This window comes from Ascaphus truei, chromosome 4 (genome assembly GCF_040206685.1).
Source record: "Ascaphus truei isolate aAscTru1 chromosome 4, aAscTru1.hap1, whole genome shotgun sequence".
Classification (NCBI taxonomy): domain Eukaryota; kingdom Metazoa; phylum Chordata; class Amphibia; order Anura; family Ascaphidae; genus Ascaphus; species Ascaphus truei.
This window is the reverse complement of record NC_134486.1, coordinates 203,251,824-203,274,002: the sequence shown is the minus strand read 5'-3', so window position 1 is coordinate 203,274,002 and position 22,179 is coordinate 203,251,824. Positions and strand designations below refer to the sequence as shown.

Here is a 22,179-nt window from a genome sequence, read left to right as displayed (position 1 = left end):
AAGATCGAATGCAATGCAGTTCAACGTGGGTAATGGTAAGGGGTAAAAGGTGGGGGAATGAGGTGCAAATCATGAGTCATAAAGGGGAGTGATACCGAAGCTGGGGAATGATGAAAATAAAACAGGTCACCAAATGTCCAGAATAATGAATAGGTAGTAACAGAGGTCTGTCTGTGGGTGTCCCCGTCCGTGGAGCTATGAGAGCCTATACTGCCTCCCCGTAGTAGTAGATGTAGAACTTGTGTAATATACGGTGTATACGGAGGCGGGCTCACCTGATCCAAAGTGCTCCGGGGTTGAACTCTGTCAGACACTCTGCACGATCCGCCGCGATGTAGCCTGTTGGTCCTGGCACACTCCCATCAGGCTGTTGAACTGGCTGTGACATCACGGTGCGACTCCCCCTGGTGGGAGGTTCTTGTATGGTATGGTCCGGCTGCTAGCAGAGCAGCTAGTGCTCCGGTATCACTCACCACTGCGGATGGCATCCATAGTAAAAAGGTATAAGCACTGACAAAAGTCCTCGTTCCATGGCATGCTCCCAAGGTGGAGATATATGGTAGAGAAAAGGGGGAGAGAACATGGGGCACTGCTAGAATGGATGGAGGCTGGTAGTAGATAAAGTTAAATCATTTTATTGGGCATATAAGCCAAAAGAGATAAAAACAGCATACATCCCCTGACGCGTTTCCCGCCTCTCAGGGCGCTTTTTCAAAGGGTGATTAGGGTGGGTGAGGCAAGCAGTATATATATAGCTCCTCCCATCATCCAGGTATAATCAAGTACATGATTGCTAGCCAACACCGCATGGTGATGGCTGCATCCATGAACCGAGTACTGGATGGAAAAGGGATGATGTGGGGAGCCAATAATGCTAAAATAACAACTAAGAACAACAACATGAAACATAGTAATATACACACAACTCAAAAAAGTGAATCAGTAAAAAATGATAAAGTGAAGTGAACACCATCTAAGTACCTGAATACATGCATTTGAAGCTTCTTTGATGTGAATATAAACTTGATAATAGTGAAATAAAACACCTAAATTGTGTACAACCAATAACATAATAGTGTATATAATCAATTAAGTGTAGACAATATATAAATATCAATCTAAAATAACCACCATAACCATAGTGTAATACATATAGAACCAAAGGTGCTTAACGATTGAAAGAATAGACTAAACTAGATACCTAATGTGAAAGGTTGCGTGATAAACTACCTAGATGTATATTAATAATAAGTGCTGCATATAAAATTAAAAATTCTGCATGGACACAACCGACATATTGCATGCAGAACCTCATGCAACAGACATGGTGAAACCAAGCCGGCGCTCCGAAGTAAATATGTAACTATGTAAAGCATAAATATAATACAATTGTATAGATAAGGATACAAAAAAATATTTTTATATATGTAGTGACTATAGTCTATCCATATAGAACTACAATCCTATGATGAGGGGAAATCTCAGGATGAAACAAATATATGTGAACACAAGCAGAGCCCAAAAAGAGCCTAATGTAAATATTCATATATATATATCACAATGATAAGCTACTGCATGAAAACATAATATATCTTATCCACAGATATCTATATTCTCCATATGGGTCATTTTGTATAACAAATATAATGCCCCATAAAACGTACCACAAGAGATCAGATAAATAACAACTCAAGTGGATTTTAAACATATTTGAGTCCTGAAAACATACATGTTCGAAATACATGATTTACTTACCTGCGTGCTGTCCCTTGATGTCGTGTTGCAACCGGTATCGTATGGTATATATATTCTCTCTATCGCTTAACTGTTTTACTCCTCATTCATGTTGCACACAAATGAAAAGCTAGTCATAAGTATTTTCCAGGAAAAGGGTTGAATTTTGGAATTTTCCAAATGTTGTCCAAACCATTTAGTCTCCACTCTTCTATAATCGGGCTGTGTTTACTCAATTGCCTCCATGCGTAAGACATTACAATTTAAAACAAGCACTTAATCACGATTGGTTTCTTCACACTGAAGGATGTATGAAATGTGTCTCACTTGTAGTTCACTAACTAAAATTAATGTAGTTATGACCTGTCATTTAAAGTACAAATATATTTGTTTTAGAATATCAATCTCCTGGGCTTGAGGTGGAAAAGAAATGCACAGAAGACACTGAGCAGATAAAGGTAAGATATTAATAGGTTACAACATTTTTGTGTAAGTGCGACATGACCGGTGTAATGGGTGCCTAGTCCACCAAAATTCCTAATGCAATGACCAAACAAATAGGGATTACATTACATAAATCCACACTGCATAGCCATAATCATAAATATGCTGTGTCATAATTAACTGTATAATGTGTAATCCTCCCTGCCCGGCTTCTAGGGAGATTACATCGGTGTGTGTGTGTTGTATGGCTACTCCGAATGGGTTACCTTGACTCAGGGGCTGTATGCAGGCAGCTGGGCGATGAGAAAGCAAGGTTGTAGTATAATGGGTGCCAGTAACTTTTGTAGTACAACTGTGATTTATTCGTGTCCCCAGCACCGGGACTGCTCATTCATATTTGCCAATTTTTCACTGTATATAATATCAGACATACATGAATATGGTTGTTCCATTAGTGTCAACTCTTAACACTTGAAAGGAGGTACTAGGCCATTTGGGAATCCTAGTGGGTCCTGTATATGTAACCCAATATCTTTTTGTCCTTTATGGTAACTGCCACTTCCACTTCAGTAAGAGAGGAATGTCCATGCAGATCCGCTGTTAGTCGATCTGCCGGCATCCAGCAATCCTCGTTACTGAGGCCCTCTGTCGCATGCCATTTCATACTTCGCAACTTATTCTGGACTCCATCAGTCTTCTCTAGGGATCCTAACTAACAAAGTTTCTATCCCTGTATATAAAATAATAAAGTAGGGGGCCTGGTCTATACTATTACTGTAAGAACATTGGTGTCTACTCTCCCCAAGGCTCTTCTCCTCTTGTCCTCCTACAACCTGGCCTTTTAGAACAGTCCCTTTTCATTAAATACCCCTGTGCGGTGTCCGGATTTACATACAAACCGAAGGTGGGGCCTAGCATACACTAACCATGCTAGTAACCCATTAGGAGGGGGTTACATGATTTTTATTTCTTTTTTGAAACAATTCCCCTAGATGAGTGCCCACAACTTGGGTTACTTTGTTCTCTGTTTAGTCTATACCAATTACCTACCCCAGAGAAGCACCTTTCCCCTCACTTACTTAGGCTGAGCAATGGTTACCTGTTCTGCATGCATTATTAATTAACAATATACTTTACGTTTAGATATACAGCATGGATATATGTTTCATATGGTTTTATAATTGGAGACATATTGAAATATATTTTCAGTAATTGAGCAAACCCTATATTTGTCTATTTTGACTTGCATATCCTTCTAGGATACCACTAGAGCAGCTTATAACTGTAATTTGTCATGTCAACATGAACAAATTAATAAGACACAACTCCACTGGACTCGGACTGCGCTTATAGTGCCGGCGACGCGCCGTCACATCACAGCAAAACAAATGCATTGTCGCCGTCGCGTGCGCTTATAGTGCCAAGCTAAGTGTCCCCCCCTCTTTGCCGTTCCTCTCCCATTGCCATATTCACACCATAGGACACCATAGGACACCTCCGTTATACACCGTGTATTAGGACCGGCACAGAATACATTTTCACAGTGCTTGGGCCAGACACAGAGAGGTTAATCAGGCTTCATACCATTGGAGGACACATTTTGGATCTCAGCCATATGATAGATGGACATTTACATCCACCGTGGCCACTTCCACCTATTATGTATTCATTTTGCCGTCCTACTAGTACAATATATATGTACAACTAACTTCACCACATCCACTATAATTGAATGGAGCATACTTAGGGGAGCTCTTCTCCCCATCTTTCTACTTACCAGTGCACCCGACAGAGCGACATTGAAATCTGGTAGTCACTGGTATTTGATTTTTTTCGGCGACGGCCCCCCCTGGTGGCCAATCGGGAGCTTCTCCATGCCTCTGCCCTCCGCTTTTATGACGTCGCTGGCCTTGCAGCCAGCGACGTCGTCCAAAACCGAAACACATCTTTTGCAAATGGCGACAGCAACGTCATCGGTCGCGTCACCGACAATATAAGCTCGTCCTCAGTGACAAACTGAACACATTTAATGCAAAATCGACATTTTTGTCCTAAAATTGCACCTTTATCAAGATGCAGGCAATAAAACAAAAGTAATGTTGTCAACATAACTTTGTTTCCAGTACTTACTAGAAAACGAGCTGTAACGCTTAATGTATGTATTTGTTTTTCTGGTAAAATATTTTATAAATAAATAGATTACTTGCAGCATCCTATTCTCTAGGGACACATGTACTGTAATTTCACACGCAACCATTTTACACACAAATCATACTGGATCAGTACTCAAAAAATAAATAAGCGAAAATGATACATGTTTTCCTTTTGATCTCACCAAGTTTGTTCTTTAATGTATCAAAAAAAAAAAAAAAACCCAGCAGCGATACAAAGAAATCAGAACACACAGGGGAAGGAAAGGTTAGCAGACCAAAATTAGAGTATTTATTTGTTTGCTATTAGAGGGCATCCAAGTACTTTTGTGCCTGCAAGCATTTAAAAAAAACAGATAAGATCAGCTCTTATTCGAATGGTTCAATACATCAGGTTAAGGGACATATAAATTGTTTATCAACATTTTATAGTTTATGCCATTATGTGTTCATGCGGTATCCAATATATTGGAAGGACAGCACATACTTTAAGTACGCGGGTCCTTGAACATCGACGAAATATAGTGCATGAATTACAAACACATAGTTTATCCAGGCACTATATGTTAAGACATTACCAAGATCCATCTTCCCTAGTAGTAATGGGTATTGAAGCCATCAAATCCACCTTGCTAAGTGAGGACAGACATAAACATTTACATTTAAGAGAGACCTACTGGATTTATGTATTAAATACATTGAGTCCAGAGGATCTTAATGACTGTATTGACATCAGCACCATCATACAGCTGTGGCCGCCTTTATCCTAATGCGGCCGTAGCCGCGTCGCTCTGACAAGACGCGACCAGATGCGGTCTGTTTTCTTTTTTTGCATAGCGGTTTTCGGGATATTAGCGCTGGGAATTTTCGCGCTGTATGCTATACTGCAATGCCGTCTAAAAACACAGATGGGCGTTCACGAGCTGTTGTCCAAAAAGTCTAATAGCAATTCAACCTACAGTACAGTACAGCCGTACATTCTCTGCAAGTCTGTGCGCGCGCGCAGTACTGTAATTGTAAAATTAAACGCATAGGCGTGTTACAGTATCACATTTTCGGCGCATACTGTACAGCTCTCTCCCTCTCGCCCCCGTGCACACACAAGGCTAAAGTACTACTGTATTTCAACTTCTTATCTACTTCTTATCTACAGTACACATCTCCCACACCATTCCTTGGAATTTATGGCTTTCTGGCTTCAATCTTCCCGAACCTGTCATCACATTCCTGCGTGTATAACGTACAGAGCCTGGTGTCACATTCATTTACTGTAGAAGTTCAATTTTTTTTTTTTTGGTTTCGATTCCAGACAAGTGCCTGCATAAAAATTCTCGATATTCTGATATTCAATCAGCACTCTAGCTTTTTAATGCGACACTAGTCATGCACATGCTTTATTTATGTGATTTTAATTTATTTGGGGGGGTGGGTGTAGGGATCAAAACATGACCATGACCTGTTGAAAATATTTATTTGAACGACAGTACAGCTAATCCTTCATGCCGTTTTTACTCCCCCCCCGCTCAAGGATTTGATTTCAACTTCTTATCGACACAGACCATTCATGTTCTAATGGTTGGCTTTGTGTTTTTAATCGTCCCGAGCCTGGTGTCACATCCCTGTGCCTGCGTGTAATTCTCTTTGGGACCTTGTTGATTATTAATGCAGAGCCCAGTATGACTCATCCACCCACCCCCCTCCAACCCTTTGAGGCTTGGTTTAGGGTAACACATGCGCACGTGTAATAATCCTTTCTCGAATTTAATATGTTAATCTGATTAGCCCTTCTTGGCAACTACAGAAACTACTGTAGTGTAGACTTGTGAGGTTTACAACGGTACATGTACTGTACTGTTTAGATTAATGTAATGAATCGAAATGTGTATCCACACCTTCCCGAATTTAATATGTTAATCTGATTAGCCCTTCTTGGCAACTACAATAAGTAGTGTAGCCCACCCCTAAGCACTTAACACACAAACCCAAAGCCTTCTTCAAGAATCTCCCCCCCCCCCCACACACACACACATTCAAGGTGAGTTTAAAGTTCAAAGAAAAAAAAAGAGATTTAAAAAAAACCATCATCTGAATCATGTTTTTGTTAAATTACCAATTTTTGTAATTCTTTCTTATTCTTTGGGGGGGGGGGGGGCTTTCAATGATTATGATTATCGTGAATGTAATTAAATATTTCTTTTATCAGGAATAAAAAATACAAATAATCATGAATAATACAAAATTCAGTCTTTATCTTCTTTGTACTGTACATGTACTGTAGTTCTTCTGTCAGTTGAATATTGAGGGCCGGTGGATAATCATGGAAGAATAAAAAATACAAAGAATCATGAATAATGCACATTTAAAATAATAAAAACAGTAATACAAATTTTTAGTCTTTCTCTTCTTCGTCATGGCCACATTGCATTCTGTAGTTCATTGAGAGAGGGGGGGTTTGTTTAAATGTTTGTACTGTAAATACACTATACACACAATTCACACAATTTACACATGAAGCCCCCCCTCTCCCGTCCATACTTTTTTAGTGCAGCTCTCTGTGAAAAGGAAATAAAAAATTACTGCAGTTACAGTAAGTGCATATAATGGCATTGTGTACAGTATTGCTACTCCATATTGGACTACTGTATACTGGAACTACTGTACCGTATGACTACTGTAAAATACTTTGTAACAAGATTGGGAGTGCTGCTCTCTGAAAAGAAAAAAATAGTGCAGTTACAGTAAGTGCATATAATGGCATTGTATATAGTATTGCTACTTCATATTGGACTATGCAGTTACTGTACTACTGTCAAACTACTGTATACTGGAACTACTGTATGACTACTATAAAATACTTTGTAAAAAGATTGGGAGTGCAGCTCTCTCTGAAAATAAAAAATTAGTGCAGTGAAGTGCATGGTGTATACTGTAAAACAATCTGTGCCATACTTACCAGTATACTTACCATACTACAGTACAGTACTGTACCATATTACCTTCCTGATGCAAGCCCATTACGCTGTATCACAATGGGCAACACAGTGGCAATGTGGTCGATATATTTGTTACATCGTTCTACGGTGAGTACATTGTTCCAAAAACTCAGTATGCCTTTCGACAACTCATCCTTTTTGGAGGGCTTTACCACTTTGCGGATATAATCCTTTAGCTGGTGCCAGACCATTTCGATAGGATTGAAGTCTTGCGATCTGTCATTGGAGGGGGATAAAAAGGAAAAAAACTGGTTAAAGATACACAGTAAACAGTGGGAAAAAGTGAGACACGGTTACCGTACTTACTCCGCTGGCGTCTTCACACCAGTTTATACCGCAGGCAAGAATATGCCCAGTTGACGCGGTGTGCTTCGGATCGTTGTCCTGGTAGAAACGGTGACCATTTGGGAATTCACATGTGATGTATTCCACAATCTCTGGCACTATTTGCTCTTGGAAAAAAGCTTTATTCATGATTCCTGTAACAAGAAAAGAAAAGTGCTCAAAATAATGCACACTAGTACAGTACAGTGCATAAGGCAACAGCGTGTGAGTTTGGGCCTTATTTTACCGTCAAAGATGACGATGCATCCTGGTCCACTCCTAGAGATGGCACCCCACACATGCATCTTCACTGGGTGTTTTGGACGCGGCTTCATAGATATGCGTCCTTTTTTGTGGAATGCAAAGGTTGCAAATCTCTCCAGCGATACAGTAGACTCGACAGTAAAGATGCAATCCTGAAAAGCTTCGCCACTGTCGATCCATGCCTGTGCCTGGACCACTCTCTTGATCTTGTTGACGTCCATTATCATAGGGTATGCTCTGTAATGACAAGGAACAATTTTATAGGTACAATACAGTTTATTAAACCACACTTTTACCTCCTTTGTGTTTCAATGAGGCATGAGGCATACTGTACAGTACTGTACTGTATACTGTAGACATGCGCATTACATCAAAATAGTATTAAAACGCATTATTAGTATTAGTATTATTAGAACACACATACTGTACTGTAAAACATGTACAGAATAAATGCATACTTTTAATTTTCGGGTTTATTATACAATACAGTATGTAAAAAGTATTGTATTCTTTATGAAAAAAAACAGCATACTGTTTCAGGTTTTCTATAAAGCTCACAGTAATTCTATCCTAATCAATAAACATGGCACTGATTCAGATTCAGCAGTGTACAAAAAGCGATATCCATCGAAATCCCTCCATTTGCCGTTCTCAGCGTGATGATAAAGTTTATTTTCTGAGGAAGAAAAATACAAGTATCACTGTAATGGCAGGTTCAAATTAGTCTGTCCCCTAAAGAAGTTCCCGCAGTCCCCTCAGTCAGTCCCAACAATAATTTTCTCGGGGAGCGTCTCTTGTTCACATACACGCATGCGCCTAGATGTGATGAGACGCATATGCATTTCAACAAGCTTCCAATGCGCATGCGCCTAGCTGTCCACCAATTGTTCAGTATCTACTGTAGAAGCTGCTCAGCCAATGATATTGCTGGACTACATTATGGCGAATTGTGACTAAAAGAACTAATTAACCATAAGCAAAGTGATTGATTACAGGAGAATCGCTTTACTGTGCATTGATATTGATATGGTAAAAAAATAATTACATACTGTATGGCAGCTGTACCCACCATAGACATTGCCATTCAGTTGGCGCCGAGCCACTGCCAATCCCGTAGTCTTGATTATACACGTAGTTGACAGGTGACAGCGGGCCTGCTACACCTGTAGTTGACAGCTGATGAAACTGGAAATCGCTTTGGTATATGCAAGCTTGCTGGTATCTGTACGTGAAATCCTGCTCAGGCTGCACGTATCCAGGCGGGGGCAGATAGCAAGGGTTGCCGGTCAGCAGGTTTTCACTGATGGTCGGACCGTTATTGGAAGCCGGCGCTGGCGCATTGCTTGCCTGGGACTGACGATTCTTATTTGGTTTTACCATGACCTTTTGCCTTTTGAACTCTCCATGATCAAAGATACTGGAAAAAATCAGGGGCAACACATCAATACCCTCCTCCTGCAACTCCGGGTGCAGGAGCAATACGAAAAAAACGCGGATCGATACATAACTTTTTCCTTATCGCACGCTTCCATCCATGAGCATCTGGTGAAAATTTGTAAAAGTCATCATTTTCGATAAAATATTGATACATTTGACCAACTGTGGCCATCTTATCATCTGCTGAACTAGTTTCTGACCATATTAAATAAGCGTACGTTATGTTGGGCTTTTTGAACACGGACTGCAGTGGTGTACTCATCTCTGGACCTCTCTGGACAATGGAATAGAACACCAGACACTTTGCATTTAGTTTTTAATGTGAAACGCCTATATAGATAGTGTTGTACAACTTCTTCAGTACCCAGGTCAATTCACAAAGGACCACTGTGGTATTTTTTAAACACCTGCAAGTCGACACATTACTGAAGCGCATGCGCATACAGTACGTTAGAATTCATTACAATTACCGCGTAGAATTGCAACCAATTAAATCCGAACCATTCTATAATAAACAGATCAAGCGCGGGTGACGCCAGCATGATTGCGACATGAATACTGCACGAATGTCGCATGAACGCGGCGAAGCGCGTGGCATTCGGAAAAAGTCACCGGAAAATATCCGAGAAGTGTTAAAATAAAAGGGGCCGCGGCTGTATGAGATTGTTGCCTCCCCTCATCCAAAGATGGGACATAGAGGTCTGGGTTGAACATGCTAGACATGTTCCCTCTGTGGCTTGACTCATTGAGGTTTCTGATTGGAATTGCAATATATTTAACACAAAAGACTTGTACATATGAGAATCACAAGTTTAAATAATGTATAAACACATGACATTGATTTATGGTTGATACTAAAGTCCACATTTATAGTCTACACTGAATAAAAATTAGTTTAGTTTATTAACACACAAGTATGTACAATTTTCAATAAAAATTATATCACATTCACATGTGTCAATTGGGTGTGTAGTTTACACACATTTATATACATCACTAAAACAAGTAAGTTAATACTGTATTAAATCAGTTCATAAACAATCATCATAGGGTATACAGTAATATAAATGATAAATATATTAATTATTATTTGATGTGATGGCTGTACGGCACAGCTTTGTCAGTTTGGAATATCACGTGACTTAGGATACATGTTTGGTCTGTTCTTTTGTTTCTTTGCATTTGTATATAAATTGGGGTTAAAGAACAATATAATATCTCCAATTATTCCACTTTGTTTCTCCTCTCATATTCTCTGTTTTTCTTCTAGTATCGTTGGAAATTATATGATATTGGTATTGAATAGTTCCAATACCTATATATAATGGAGTTTTGGAAAATTGGAAAAATAATAAATGGGGAAAAAGCTGCCAATTGTTTATCTTCATCTAGCTTTTATTCAAGAAATGTTCCATCAAGATGCCAAAATGCAAACTTTGGATCTTTATATGGTAATAATCAGAACAACTACGAAGTTTTGTTTTGGATGTATAAATTCAATTGATCATGTTTATTCACTTATATTCATCTCTATGAATTAATTAATTAGTAAATAAGATTACTGTATATAGGAATACATTTATGTAAAACTTCACTAGTAATCAAAATAGCAATCGCTGTTCCTCCAAAAACAAGCTTAATCAATTATGTAAAACATTTACAAGTCCTCTATTGTTCAATATGATTTTTTTTTTAGATACAAGCGTAAACACAATTTGAACACATTATTATAAGGGTTTATATGTTTTGTATGTGTTTTTTATTTTTTTATTTTTACATGTATGGCCTGGGCCCCCTTGTCCCCTGTTTGTCCCCTTACCTTTCCATTGGAGTATAGCACAGCAGGGGAACTACAAGTTTCAGCAGCCTCAGGGGCTGCAGGACGTGTTACCAGGCAACCAATAGGGCTGAGAGATGTATGGCAGTTGGGATTCTGATAGTTAAGGGGACTGAATTGGAAGCTGGACACTGAAGAGGTAGGGTGTGAGTGTGCTGGTGCCTGTGGCATCTGCACTAGGCCAGAAACCTCTCATAGGCCCAACTCCCCTCAGTTTTGTTGCTGCTACACAGGCAGGCCCAGAAGATAGGGAAACTATCACTGTAGCTGGTAGTGAGGGACACAGACAGGACACAGCAGCATCCTGGCTCTTGGTGGTCCAAGTCACGGAAGAGACTGTCCTTGAGGTGGACATCCCACGCGGATCATCGTTTGGTCCATGTACACCATCGCAGGACGCAGCGAGCCCGGTGTACGGGTGCACCCAGCAGGTACCCCATGCACAAGGGCACCAATATACACTATAGTGGCAGCGTTGACCATATATATGTGTGTGTGTGTGTGTGTGTGTGTGTGTGTGTGTGTGTGTGTGTGTGTGTGTGTATGTATGTATGTATGTATGTATGTATGTATGTATATATATATATATATATATATATATATATATATGCAGTGTTCGACAAACCTATACATTTGCTCGCCCCGGGCGAGTGGATTTAACCCCCGGGCGAGTAAATATTAGCCCAAGCAGCATATGTTTGGTACTAGGTGGCGAGTAGATTTTTTTGTGTGGCGAGTAGATTTTTTGGTGATTTGTCAACCACTGTATATATGTATATATATATATATATGTATATATAATGTATGTATATGTATATATATATATATATATATATATATATATATGTATATATATATATATGTATATATATATATATATATATATATATATATATATATAACTGCGCCTGTGTATATAGTGATATTATATAATCGTAGGTGTGATAATATTCTAAGGCCCCTCTGTGTAGGCTCGTTATTTAAATAATGATCTTATAAGGAATTGTAGGTCAACACAACTATTTTGAGCTTCCAATGGGACTCACCTCCCAAATTATGGACATTCTAAGTTTCCCTCGGCTGTACAGCAAATCTGTTAGAGCAGAGGCGGGGGGCGTGGCTACTTAGTAACCAATCGTGGGGAGAGATAGAGCATGGCTGCTGCTGCTAGGGGGCTGGGCAGATTCCTCCATACTGATTGGCTGAATTACATAGCAGCAGCCAATCAGGAGGAGGTAGCAGGAGCCTGGGGGTTGGGGCCAAAGAGCGGTGGTAAAGCGTGCAGCAGAGAGGTGAGACTGTGTTCTGTCTCGTGTGTGTGTGTGTGTGTGTGTGTGTGTGTGTGTGTGTGTGTGTGTGGTGTGTCAGACAGTACATACAGTACTGACTACTTTGAGCAATTGCTCACTCCCACTTACTTTTGTTACCATACTAAGTCTAACCATTTTCAAGACCTATTAAAAATAACCACCATTGTAAATTGATCACAGCAGCAATGCAATCTCTGCAGCACCCTTCTTACTAACAGATCATCCCCAAAAAGCCAGAGCAGGTTACTTATTCAATGGCATAATTTAATATGCAATTTAAAGCTGGATTTTGAAGTCTAAATTTGAATGCTATTGTACTGATAATTACTGGGAGGGGGTGTGTGTGTGTAATAATGACAGGGAGGGGGGTTTAGAGAGGGTGAAGGGAGGGGAGTGAGAGGATGAAGGGAGGGTGGATGAGAGGATGAAGTGAGGGGGGATGAGAGAGGGAGAGAGGATGAGGGGTGGGTGAGAGGACGAGGGGGTGAGAAGATAAGGGGAGAAAGGATGAGGAGGGGTGCAACAATCTAGGAATTTGTGGGAGGAGCATTAAGATCAGTATTGCTCGCGATGTACAGTATGACTGCAGGTCAGTTATTTATAAATTATCTGACCTTTACGTCATTTGTTCTAAATTTCACTCCAACCATGCACCAATTTGCACTATTTCATTTCTATTTCCTAAAAAAAAAATCCCCGGAAGGGCGTTTCCCTCCCAAGACTCCTCCCCAGATTTTTTACGAAATAGAATATAAATTGGTGCAAATTGGTAAATACTTGGAGTGAAATTTAGAAACAAAGGTAATTTATAAATAACATTCTTCCCCACCAACGATTCTCACGCATGTCGCAACTTTCGCCATTGTGTCCAGTATTTTTGGACAAGCTACCTGGCAACTCTACCGGGTGGGGGTGGGGGGTGGTGTGGGATAGAGAGATGTACCAAAGGGTGGGTGGGGAGATGTCCACCAGTGGGGGGGAGGGGGGCGAGGACATGTTCCGGCAGCGAGGGAAAACACACACAGACACACCTTTGCCTGCACTATTTGCTGACTCTGCATTTGCCATCTATCTGAGAAAGGGGTGACTCACCTGTTTTCGGGGGCGTCATTTCATTGGCGTTAACCTCGTGCGGGTCATTGTTCCTATTCTCTCAATAGGCTGTGCTACTGAGGTTCATTGCTGTGCTCATTGGCTTCATGTGGCTTTTCATTGGCTTGATGTGGCTTTCCATTGATACGTGGTTTATAGGCATATACAGATTCTGATATATCAATCAAGGGAAGCATAGGATTCACATATCCTTTACTCAGATTCTTTTTTTTTTTTTTTTTTTTTTTTTTTAAGCAATCATTTTTTTGAAGAAACATTAGACTTTATTTCAAGTTTTGCTCTGAAGCACTGATGTGGGTTTTTAACCACTTTTTTTTTCATTATTTATGAAAATGTATATTATCTAGATTCTAATGGTGGACTTGATTTCCTAGAGTTCAGTGTAAATTTTAGATATCTTTATGCATTTATTGTTTATTCTGTTTTTAGAGTACTTTGTGGGAGGGTGCATCTTTTTTTTTTTTAACAAGAAGAAATTACAATTTTAACATGGCTAAACCTGAATGAACAGTTCTCACACACTGTTTATACAGATAAATATGCCTCTTGTGTACAATATGTAAACATGTGCATTTCTTTATCGTGCACACTTTAATAATTTAGCAAACAATGCAAATTCATGTTGTTGTTGTAAGATTTGTACAGATGTAACGAGTGAAGTAAAGTCCAAAATGAGACCTCCAGTGAACCTCTAAATTATTTATTTGTAAGAATAATTATAGGCTAAAGCTGGTAAATTCCGGGCACTATTGAAATCCCTGCTCTCTGGCATTATCCAATCAGTAATGGCCCAGAATTTTTGGCACCCTGCCAAGTTTTGCAGCCAATCTGCTTTCAGTTCTCATCTACACAGAGTGAAAGTAGCTCTCAGTCAGGGGAGCTGATTGGACAGGAGGCAGCAGCAGGGCAATGACTCCACCACCCTTGCCTGCAGAGAGCTCTGCACAGGGGAACACTGAGGAGAACGGTTTGTGTGTCTGTCTGCTGAGTGTTTTATGGGTCTAGAGGGGGAAACAGAGTCTGTTTTGTTAGTGTTAGTGTAGGGGGGGGGGCTGCAGTGTGTGTGTGTGTGGGTGTGTGGGTGTGTGTTTTGTGAGTGTGTGTTTTGTGAGTGGAGGAGGGGTGCATTATGTTTTGTTGGTGTTTGTGTCTGCAGTGTGTGGGTTTACAAGGGGGCTGCTGTTGTGTGTTTTGTGGATGTAGTGGGGGGCAGCAGTCTGTTTTGTTGGTGTGTGTGTGTCTGCAGTGTGTTTTATGGGTTTAGAGGGTGTCTTCAGTGGGTGTACATGTTGGAGGAGGGCTGCAGAGTGTGTTTTGGTATGTGAGTGTTTGTGCAGTTTTGTGGGTTTACAGAGGGTTGCTGTGTGTGTTGTGTGTAGGGGGTTGCCAGTGTGTGTTTGTGTATATAGAGGGAGTTGCAGAGTGTGTTTGTGTGCTTGTGTGTATAGAGGAGGCTGTTTGTACAGTATGTACAATTTCCTTTTAATAAACACGCGCAGTAAAAGCAAAAGAATGTAGACACGATCATGCTGATAAAAATCAATATGACTACAAAAGGGTATCTTTTTTATGAAAAATTAAAAAAATAAAATAATAAGCCTACATTTAGCTTATAATAGTAATAATCCCTTCAGAATGGGGCATTACTGGCCAATAATGCCCTAGCTAAAGTCCCTCGGCTTTGCCTCGGGCCTTAAACTCTTCCAGCCAGGGCGTTATAGCCACATTGATGACCCCTCTTTCCCTTGGGCTTCCCGCTTTCTTTCTCTAACCTCTTCTTTTGGCCTTCAACAGTGGACTGAACCCAGCACCCACAAGGATGGACACTACCTAGACCTGGTTTTCACTAAAAACTTCTCTCTCTCCGATTTCTCCATTTCCCCTTTTCCTCTCTCTGACCATCACCTCATTTCATTTTCGCTCTCTCGCTTCTCTCCATCTCGCCCTCGTTTTTGCAGAAACCTGTGCTCTATTAACCTACCAGCTCTTGATTCCACTTTACGCTCCTCCCTCTCCTCTCTCAGTTCTGCTTCAGACCCTGACAACCTGGTCAGGAACTATAACTCTGCCTTATCTTCCTCTCTTGATCTTCATGCCCCGCTTTCTCTCTGCCGTCCTCGCCCTTCTAACCCCAGACCCTGGCTAAACTCCCACACATGCATGCTGCGTTCCTCCACTTGTTCCTCTGAACGCCTCTCGAGGAAATCTCATACGCTCGCAGACTTCATTCACTACAAATTTATGCTATCCTGTTTCAACTCTGCCCTCTCTCAGGCAAAACAAACCTACTTTTCATCACTAATCAACACACACAAGTCTAACCCACGCCGTCTCTTTTCTGTCTTTGACTCTCTACTCAGACCACCCTCAGCAGCCTCCTCTTCTTCCTCCATCTCACCTCAGGACTTTGCTGACTTTTTTAAGGAAAAGGTGGAATCCATACGGCAGAACATCCCATCTGTTGCCTCCTCCCATCCCACAATGCTTCCCAACTCTCCTCCTGCCTTTCTTGACTCTTTTTCCGCTATCTCGGAGGAGGATGTGTCACTGCTGATCTCCTCTTCTCCCTCTACCACTTGCCCTCTTGATCCCATTCCCTCCCATCTCCTAAAACCTCTTGCTCCTTCTATAATCCCTATGCTCACACAGATCTTTAACTCTTCCCTCTACTCTGGTACCTTTCCATCCTCCTTCAAGCATGCAACCGTTATACCATTACTCAAAAACAGCAAGCTTGACCCTACATGTCCTTCTAACGATCGACCTGTCTCCCTCCTGCCTTTTGCCTCCAAACTCCTTGAACGTCTTGTATTCTCTCGATTGCTACACTTTCTCAACACCTATTCTCTCCTAGACCCTCTACAATCTGGCTTCCGCACTGCTCACTCCACGGAAACAGCCCTCACTAAAATAACTGACGACCTCCATGCTGCCAAAGACAGAGGTCATTACACTCTGCTCATATTACTCGACCTCTCTGCAGCATTCGACACCGTGGACCACCCTCTTCTCCTTCACATTCTCCATACTCTTGGTATTCGGAATAAAGCTTTATCCTGGATCTCCTCTTACCTCTCCCATCGTACTTTCATTGTCTCTTTTGCCAACATCTCCTCCTCCTCTATTGATCTCTCTGTGGGGGTACCCCAGGGCTCTTTCTCTTTACACACTCTCTCTAGGTGACCTAATCACATCTTTTGGGTTTAAATATCACCTCTATGCTGACGACACACAAATTTACCTTTCAATCCCTGACCTTACACCTGCTATACAGACCAAAGTTTCTGAATGCCTCTCTGGAATATCATCCTGGATGTCCATCCGCCGACTGAAACTTAACATGGCAAAAACAGAGCTCCTTATACTTCCTCCCAAACCTGGCCCTACTACCTCCTTCCACATTGCTATTGGAAATACGATCAGTCACCCAGTAGCCCAAGCACGCTGCCTAGGGGTTACACTTGATTCCTCTCTTTCATTCTCCTCTCATATTCAAAACGTTTCTAAAACTTGTTGCTTTTTCCTCCGCAATATCACAACGATTCGCCCTTTCCTCTGTTACTCAACTGCTAAAACTCTGACTCAGGCCCTCATTCTCTCACGTCTTGATTACTGCAACCTCCTGCTGTCCGGCCTTCCTGCCTCTCACCTGTCTCCCCTACAATCTATCCTAAACGCTGCTGCCAGAATCACTCTACTCTTTCCTAATTCTGTCTCCGCATCTCCCCTCCTGAAATCCCTCTCCTGGCTTCCGATTAAATCCCGTATCTCACACTCAATTCTCCTGCTCACTTTTAAAGCTTTACATTCTTCTGCCCCTCCTTACATCTCAGCCCTAATTTCTCGCTATGCACCATCCCGACTCTTGCGTTCTTCTCAAGGATGTCTTCTTTCTACCACCTTTGTATCTAAAGCTCTCTCCCGCCTTAAACCTTTCTCACTTTCTGCCCCACACCTCTGGAATGCTTTTCCCCTCAATACCCGACTAGCCCCCTCGCTATCCACCTTTAAGACTCACCTTAAGACACATCTGCTTAAAGAAGCATATGAATAGCACTGGATAATCATGGACACATGATACATAAAGCTTGGCCCCCTGCAGACGCACTTACTAGAATTCCCTCCTACTGTCTCTGTACGTTCTCCCTACCTACCAATTAGATTGTAAGCTCCTCGGAGCAGGGACTCCTTCCTTAATGTTACTTTTACAGTATGTCTGAAGCACTTATTCCCATGATCTGTTATTTATATTATTTGTTATTTATATGATATGTATTACTACTGTGAAGCGCTATGTACATTTATGGTGCTATATAAATAAAGACATACAATACAATTGGCCAGTAATGCCCTGTTCTTCTGAGATTATTACTTAAATAATTGATCACTGGAGTTCCCATTTTGAATTTACTTTATTGCTACGAATAACCAACCATTGTTTATTATGGTACTCTTTTGACTATTCCTATTAATATGCTACATGTCCTGTTATAAAGCAGAATATCAGAGTCTCCATAGGATACAGTCGTAGTGGTAGTGCAGAATATCCCAATGTATATTTTTGGGAAAGATGTTGAAGCTGGTTACATCTGTGTTCTATTGTACTTTGTTGTTTGTCAATGCTTTCCTCAGAATGGGTGGTGTGGCTCGGTGTGTAACGACACTGACTAGCACTAAGTTTGAAGCAGGGACACCTGGTTCATTTCCCAGTGTTGGCTCCTTGTGACCTTGTGCAAGTCACTTCATCTCCCTGTGCCTCAGGCACCAAAACATAGATTGTAAGCTCTATGGGGCAGGGGCTGCAGAAATGTGTTGCACAGTGTTGGATTATATTTTTGCATATTGAACTGTGAAATTCATTATTGTTCTCACCCAGTGCTGAATTCAGTTGTAAAGTAAGATATATTGATCTATATATATATATTTTACTTAGTATCCATATTTATCAAATTTTGTTTGACAATCTATCTGCATTTATTAATTTTCCTTTTTTTTTTTTTAAAGGTGGATTCTCAATTTAAAAGTGCTTTTTTAAAGGAAGAACATGCAAACGTAATACAACAGCTTGCGCAAACCATTGAAGATTTAAGGACTAAACTGGCAGAACATGAAAAACAGTCCAAACAAACTAATTATTCTTCATTAATTACAAGTGGAGATCAAAATGAAATTCGTTCTGATTTGTGTAATGCAAAAGAAGTCAACCAGCTTGCATCATTAAAGAAGAATGTACAAGGAAAATCAGTACAGACATCACCAGTAGAATGCTTTGTACATAACGTGCCTTCCTTTTCCATAATGCCACACCTGACTGACACATTTGCCAGAGATAAAAGTACAAACCATCTGCCATCAACTTTGGAACTTCAGTCATACTTAACTTACTGCTCTGAATTATCCGTGGTTTTATCACCAAAGCCAAATTCACTGCAGTTTGATTCAAGCAATTTTACAGACAATGCAACACAATGTACACTTTACTCAGATTCTACAATGAATGTAACGGGCTTCTCATCAGAGAAGGAACAGACCATATCAATGCCACCTCCACACTTTAGTATTCATACTTCTACCTCAACAACTTTGCTGGCATCCAAACCTACCAGTGATTTGCCAGTTCCCCTAGAGGAATCAGCTAGAATTCCTTCCCCTCCTCCATTACATTTATTAGGTTGCATAAATAATCTTGCTCATCCATCTCAACCTTTGCCTGGCATGGAAGTTACTCCTCCTCTTCCTCCTAACATAAGTATTCCCCCTCATATCCTCCCATCAACAAATGAGCTTCCTACTGCTCCCCCACCACTTCCATTTCTTCCTGGAATGGGGATTCCCCCTCCCCCTCCCCTTCCTTCTCATGCATGCAATCGCCTACAAAATTCTCTTCCACCTCCACCCCCTCCTCTTCCTGTTGGTATGGGATTTCCCGCTCTTCCTCCTCCACCTCCTCTTCCTTACTCTTTACTTGGAACAGGAATTCCACCTCCTCCACCCCCTCCTCTTTCATGTGGCATGGGTATTTGTCCTCCGCCTCCCCCTCCTTTTCCTCATCTACTTCTTGGCATGGGACTTGCCCCTGCAACACCTCTCCTTTCTGGTATAGTACCTCCACCTCCTCCTCTCCCACCTGGCATGGGGATCCCTCCTCAACCGTCTCCAATTCCATATAATACTGTACCTCCACCTCCACCCCCACTCCTTCCATTCGGTATGGGGGCTGTGTCTTCTGTACCTTGCATGGGTAACTCTCATCCTCCACCACCCCCTCCCCTTCCAGCCAACATTGGAGGGTCCGCTATGCCTTCTCTTTACTTTCCTGGTTTAGTCCCTCCAACGCCTCCATTTGGTTCACCACATATGCAAGGAACCTTTGTACCTGCGTTTGCTTCTGGGCCTTATCTTACACCTCCACTGCCAGGTGGATTATTTTCACTTGGATTGAGTCAAGACATAGGAAGCAGAAAAGCTGCAATTGAACCAACCAGGCCTATGAAACCTCTCTATTGGACAAGAATTCAACTACATGGGAAAAGGTACAGTTGTTGCAATTTTATATTGTTTATAACAAATTCAGTTATAAGTAATTCTAATTATCTCCGGTATTTTAAATACAGTAGGCCCTTTTTATTTCTAATGTGCTATAAAATATTATGGATCGCCTTAATATTATTATAGTGTAGCTTTTAGAAAACGCATAACTGGGTTTAAAACTTTTACAAAATAAAATAATCAGTTGGATTTTTTTCTTACTCCAATCCTGTCTCTTAAAAAAATAATAATAAAGGAAAATGGTTGCAGTGTGAAAGCAAGTGTAGCATCAGGACAGAACAGGTTGTGAATTGCTTTTACTACTAGTGGCTTGGATGGGGCTTGTTTGAGTTTGTAAAAATACCCTGTACCACTGCATTGCATTAAGACTGCTGTTGCTTCCGATCGTGTTGGTGAGGTCAATGAGTCTTAATTGGCCTGTCTTTGAGATATCTGCTAGGGCACATGCCCAAGTAGGATTAGTGTCCGGCTCAGTGATCATACCTCTAGAGAGAAATACTCAATTGCTTTCGCTCTGAACCAATGAGATTCTGAGGGGATCGTTAAATAGTTTAGGTTAGTTGATGACGCCTAGCAAGAGGTGGAAGGAGAGAACAGCTTGTGCTACATGCAGAAGCAGTGCATGCTGGCTGGCAGATTAAATAAGTGAAACAATTCTCATAATTTTCATCATTATTAACAGGACAAAGTATTAAAATGAGGAATGTTTTTCTCCCCCACAATTCAGGGGGCAAGGATGTTGCTTGTGCCATGAAGTAGAGAGGAAAGGTAAAGATGGAACATATTTTGGTCCACTGTAATGAGTAGTCACATGATTCCTCATCAGTTGGCTAAAAGTAGTTGCAGTAGGACTACCATCACAGTGGTTGAGGCATAGTTCCCTTACTAATCGTTAAGCTTCTGCCTCATGGGTATGTGTGGATGGTTCAGTTGTGGAAGGTTTAAGCAAAGAAAGAAATGATGTTGGAAACATAATGTAACAGTGTTTCCCCCACCCTCTGGGAGATCACACTACCATTAGCTGTGTTGTGCTGATTACCTGCCGTTCACATAATGCTGAGCTTTCTGCCATTGTCATTGGAGAAGACAGGACTAGCTTCTGGGTTAGATTACTGATCTTTATCTCACATGGTACAGTGCCTCCATCTGCTGCAGACTCCAAGGATGTGGAGACAATCCCTGCAGGAGAACTTCCACTCCCCCAGATAGATTGCACACCAGTCAGGAGTATAGTTAACTGAAACACTTTGTCTCTCTGCATACACAGCAACACAACTTGTATCTGCTTCAGCACAGTCAAATAGGTCTCCAACCTCAGGATCGTCCCTGGACATCCACCCCAGGCCATGGGCACCAAGGGCAGCCCTTGCTCTTCCCTGACTCCCTAGTAGAGTTAGGGGAAATGTATCACTCCTCACTCCCCCAAGGGGAGGGGGCAGTAGGTGCCAATGCACGGTACACCCATGTGTGGTACCTGTCTCTCTCAAGGGGGAGAGATGCTGCCTAAATTTAGGTGTGCAGCCCCTTAAGTAGGGGAGGAAGGTCCAACGTCTGAACCCCTGATTGGGCAGAACACAGCCCTTAGCCCACCTCCTCCCCTGTCACTCAAGGAAGCTGCTTCTATGGGGTAAAATCCCTGGATTGGTCCTGACACTGCCTGCACTGTTACGAGGACTCACATGTCAGGGAGGGAAGATTAGTAGTCAAGCCAGACATGGCTACAATAAGAACACAATTTCTTATCGGATGCTCCTTCCAGATCGATCTACAATAGTACAGGAAGCCACAGATGAGTGTGCACCACAGGGATTTTTACAAATTAATTAGCTCAAATGTGTTTAATTAAAGGCGATGATAAGACAGATTATATAGAGCATCCCCTTTCTCATGGTACATCAAGAGTTACTGTACAACAAGCATGTCAAAATCAAAGGCTAACACGGGCCAAATAAACAAGGTTTAAGTTTATGTGGCCGCAAAAAAACAAAAACTTACATTTTCATAGAAACGTAGGTTTATTTTGA

General features: G+C 41.3%; 1 protein-coding gene across 1 annotated transcript in view; it reads left to right on the top strand.

Annotated features, from left to right (window-relative positions):
- FMN2 (formin 2) overlaps window positions 1-22,179 on the top strand; it is a 239,343-nt gene that overhangs the window by 41,542 nt on the left and 175,622 nt on the right. Inside the window, exons 4-5 of the mRNA XM_075596755.1 lie at window positions 2,131-2,192; window positions 18,611-20,139. Of these exons, the coding sequence (XP_075452870.1) occupies window positions 2,131-2,192; window positions 18,611-20,139 (1,591 nt within the window). The remainder of the gene's footprint in view (window positions 1-2,130; window positions 2,193-18,610; window positions 20,140-22,179) is intronic.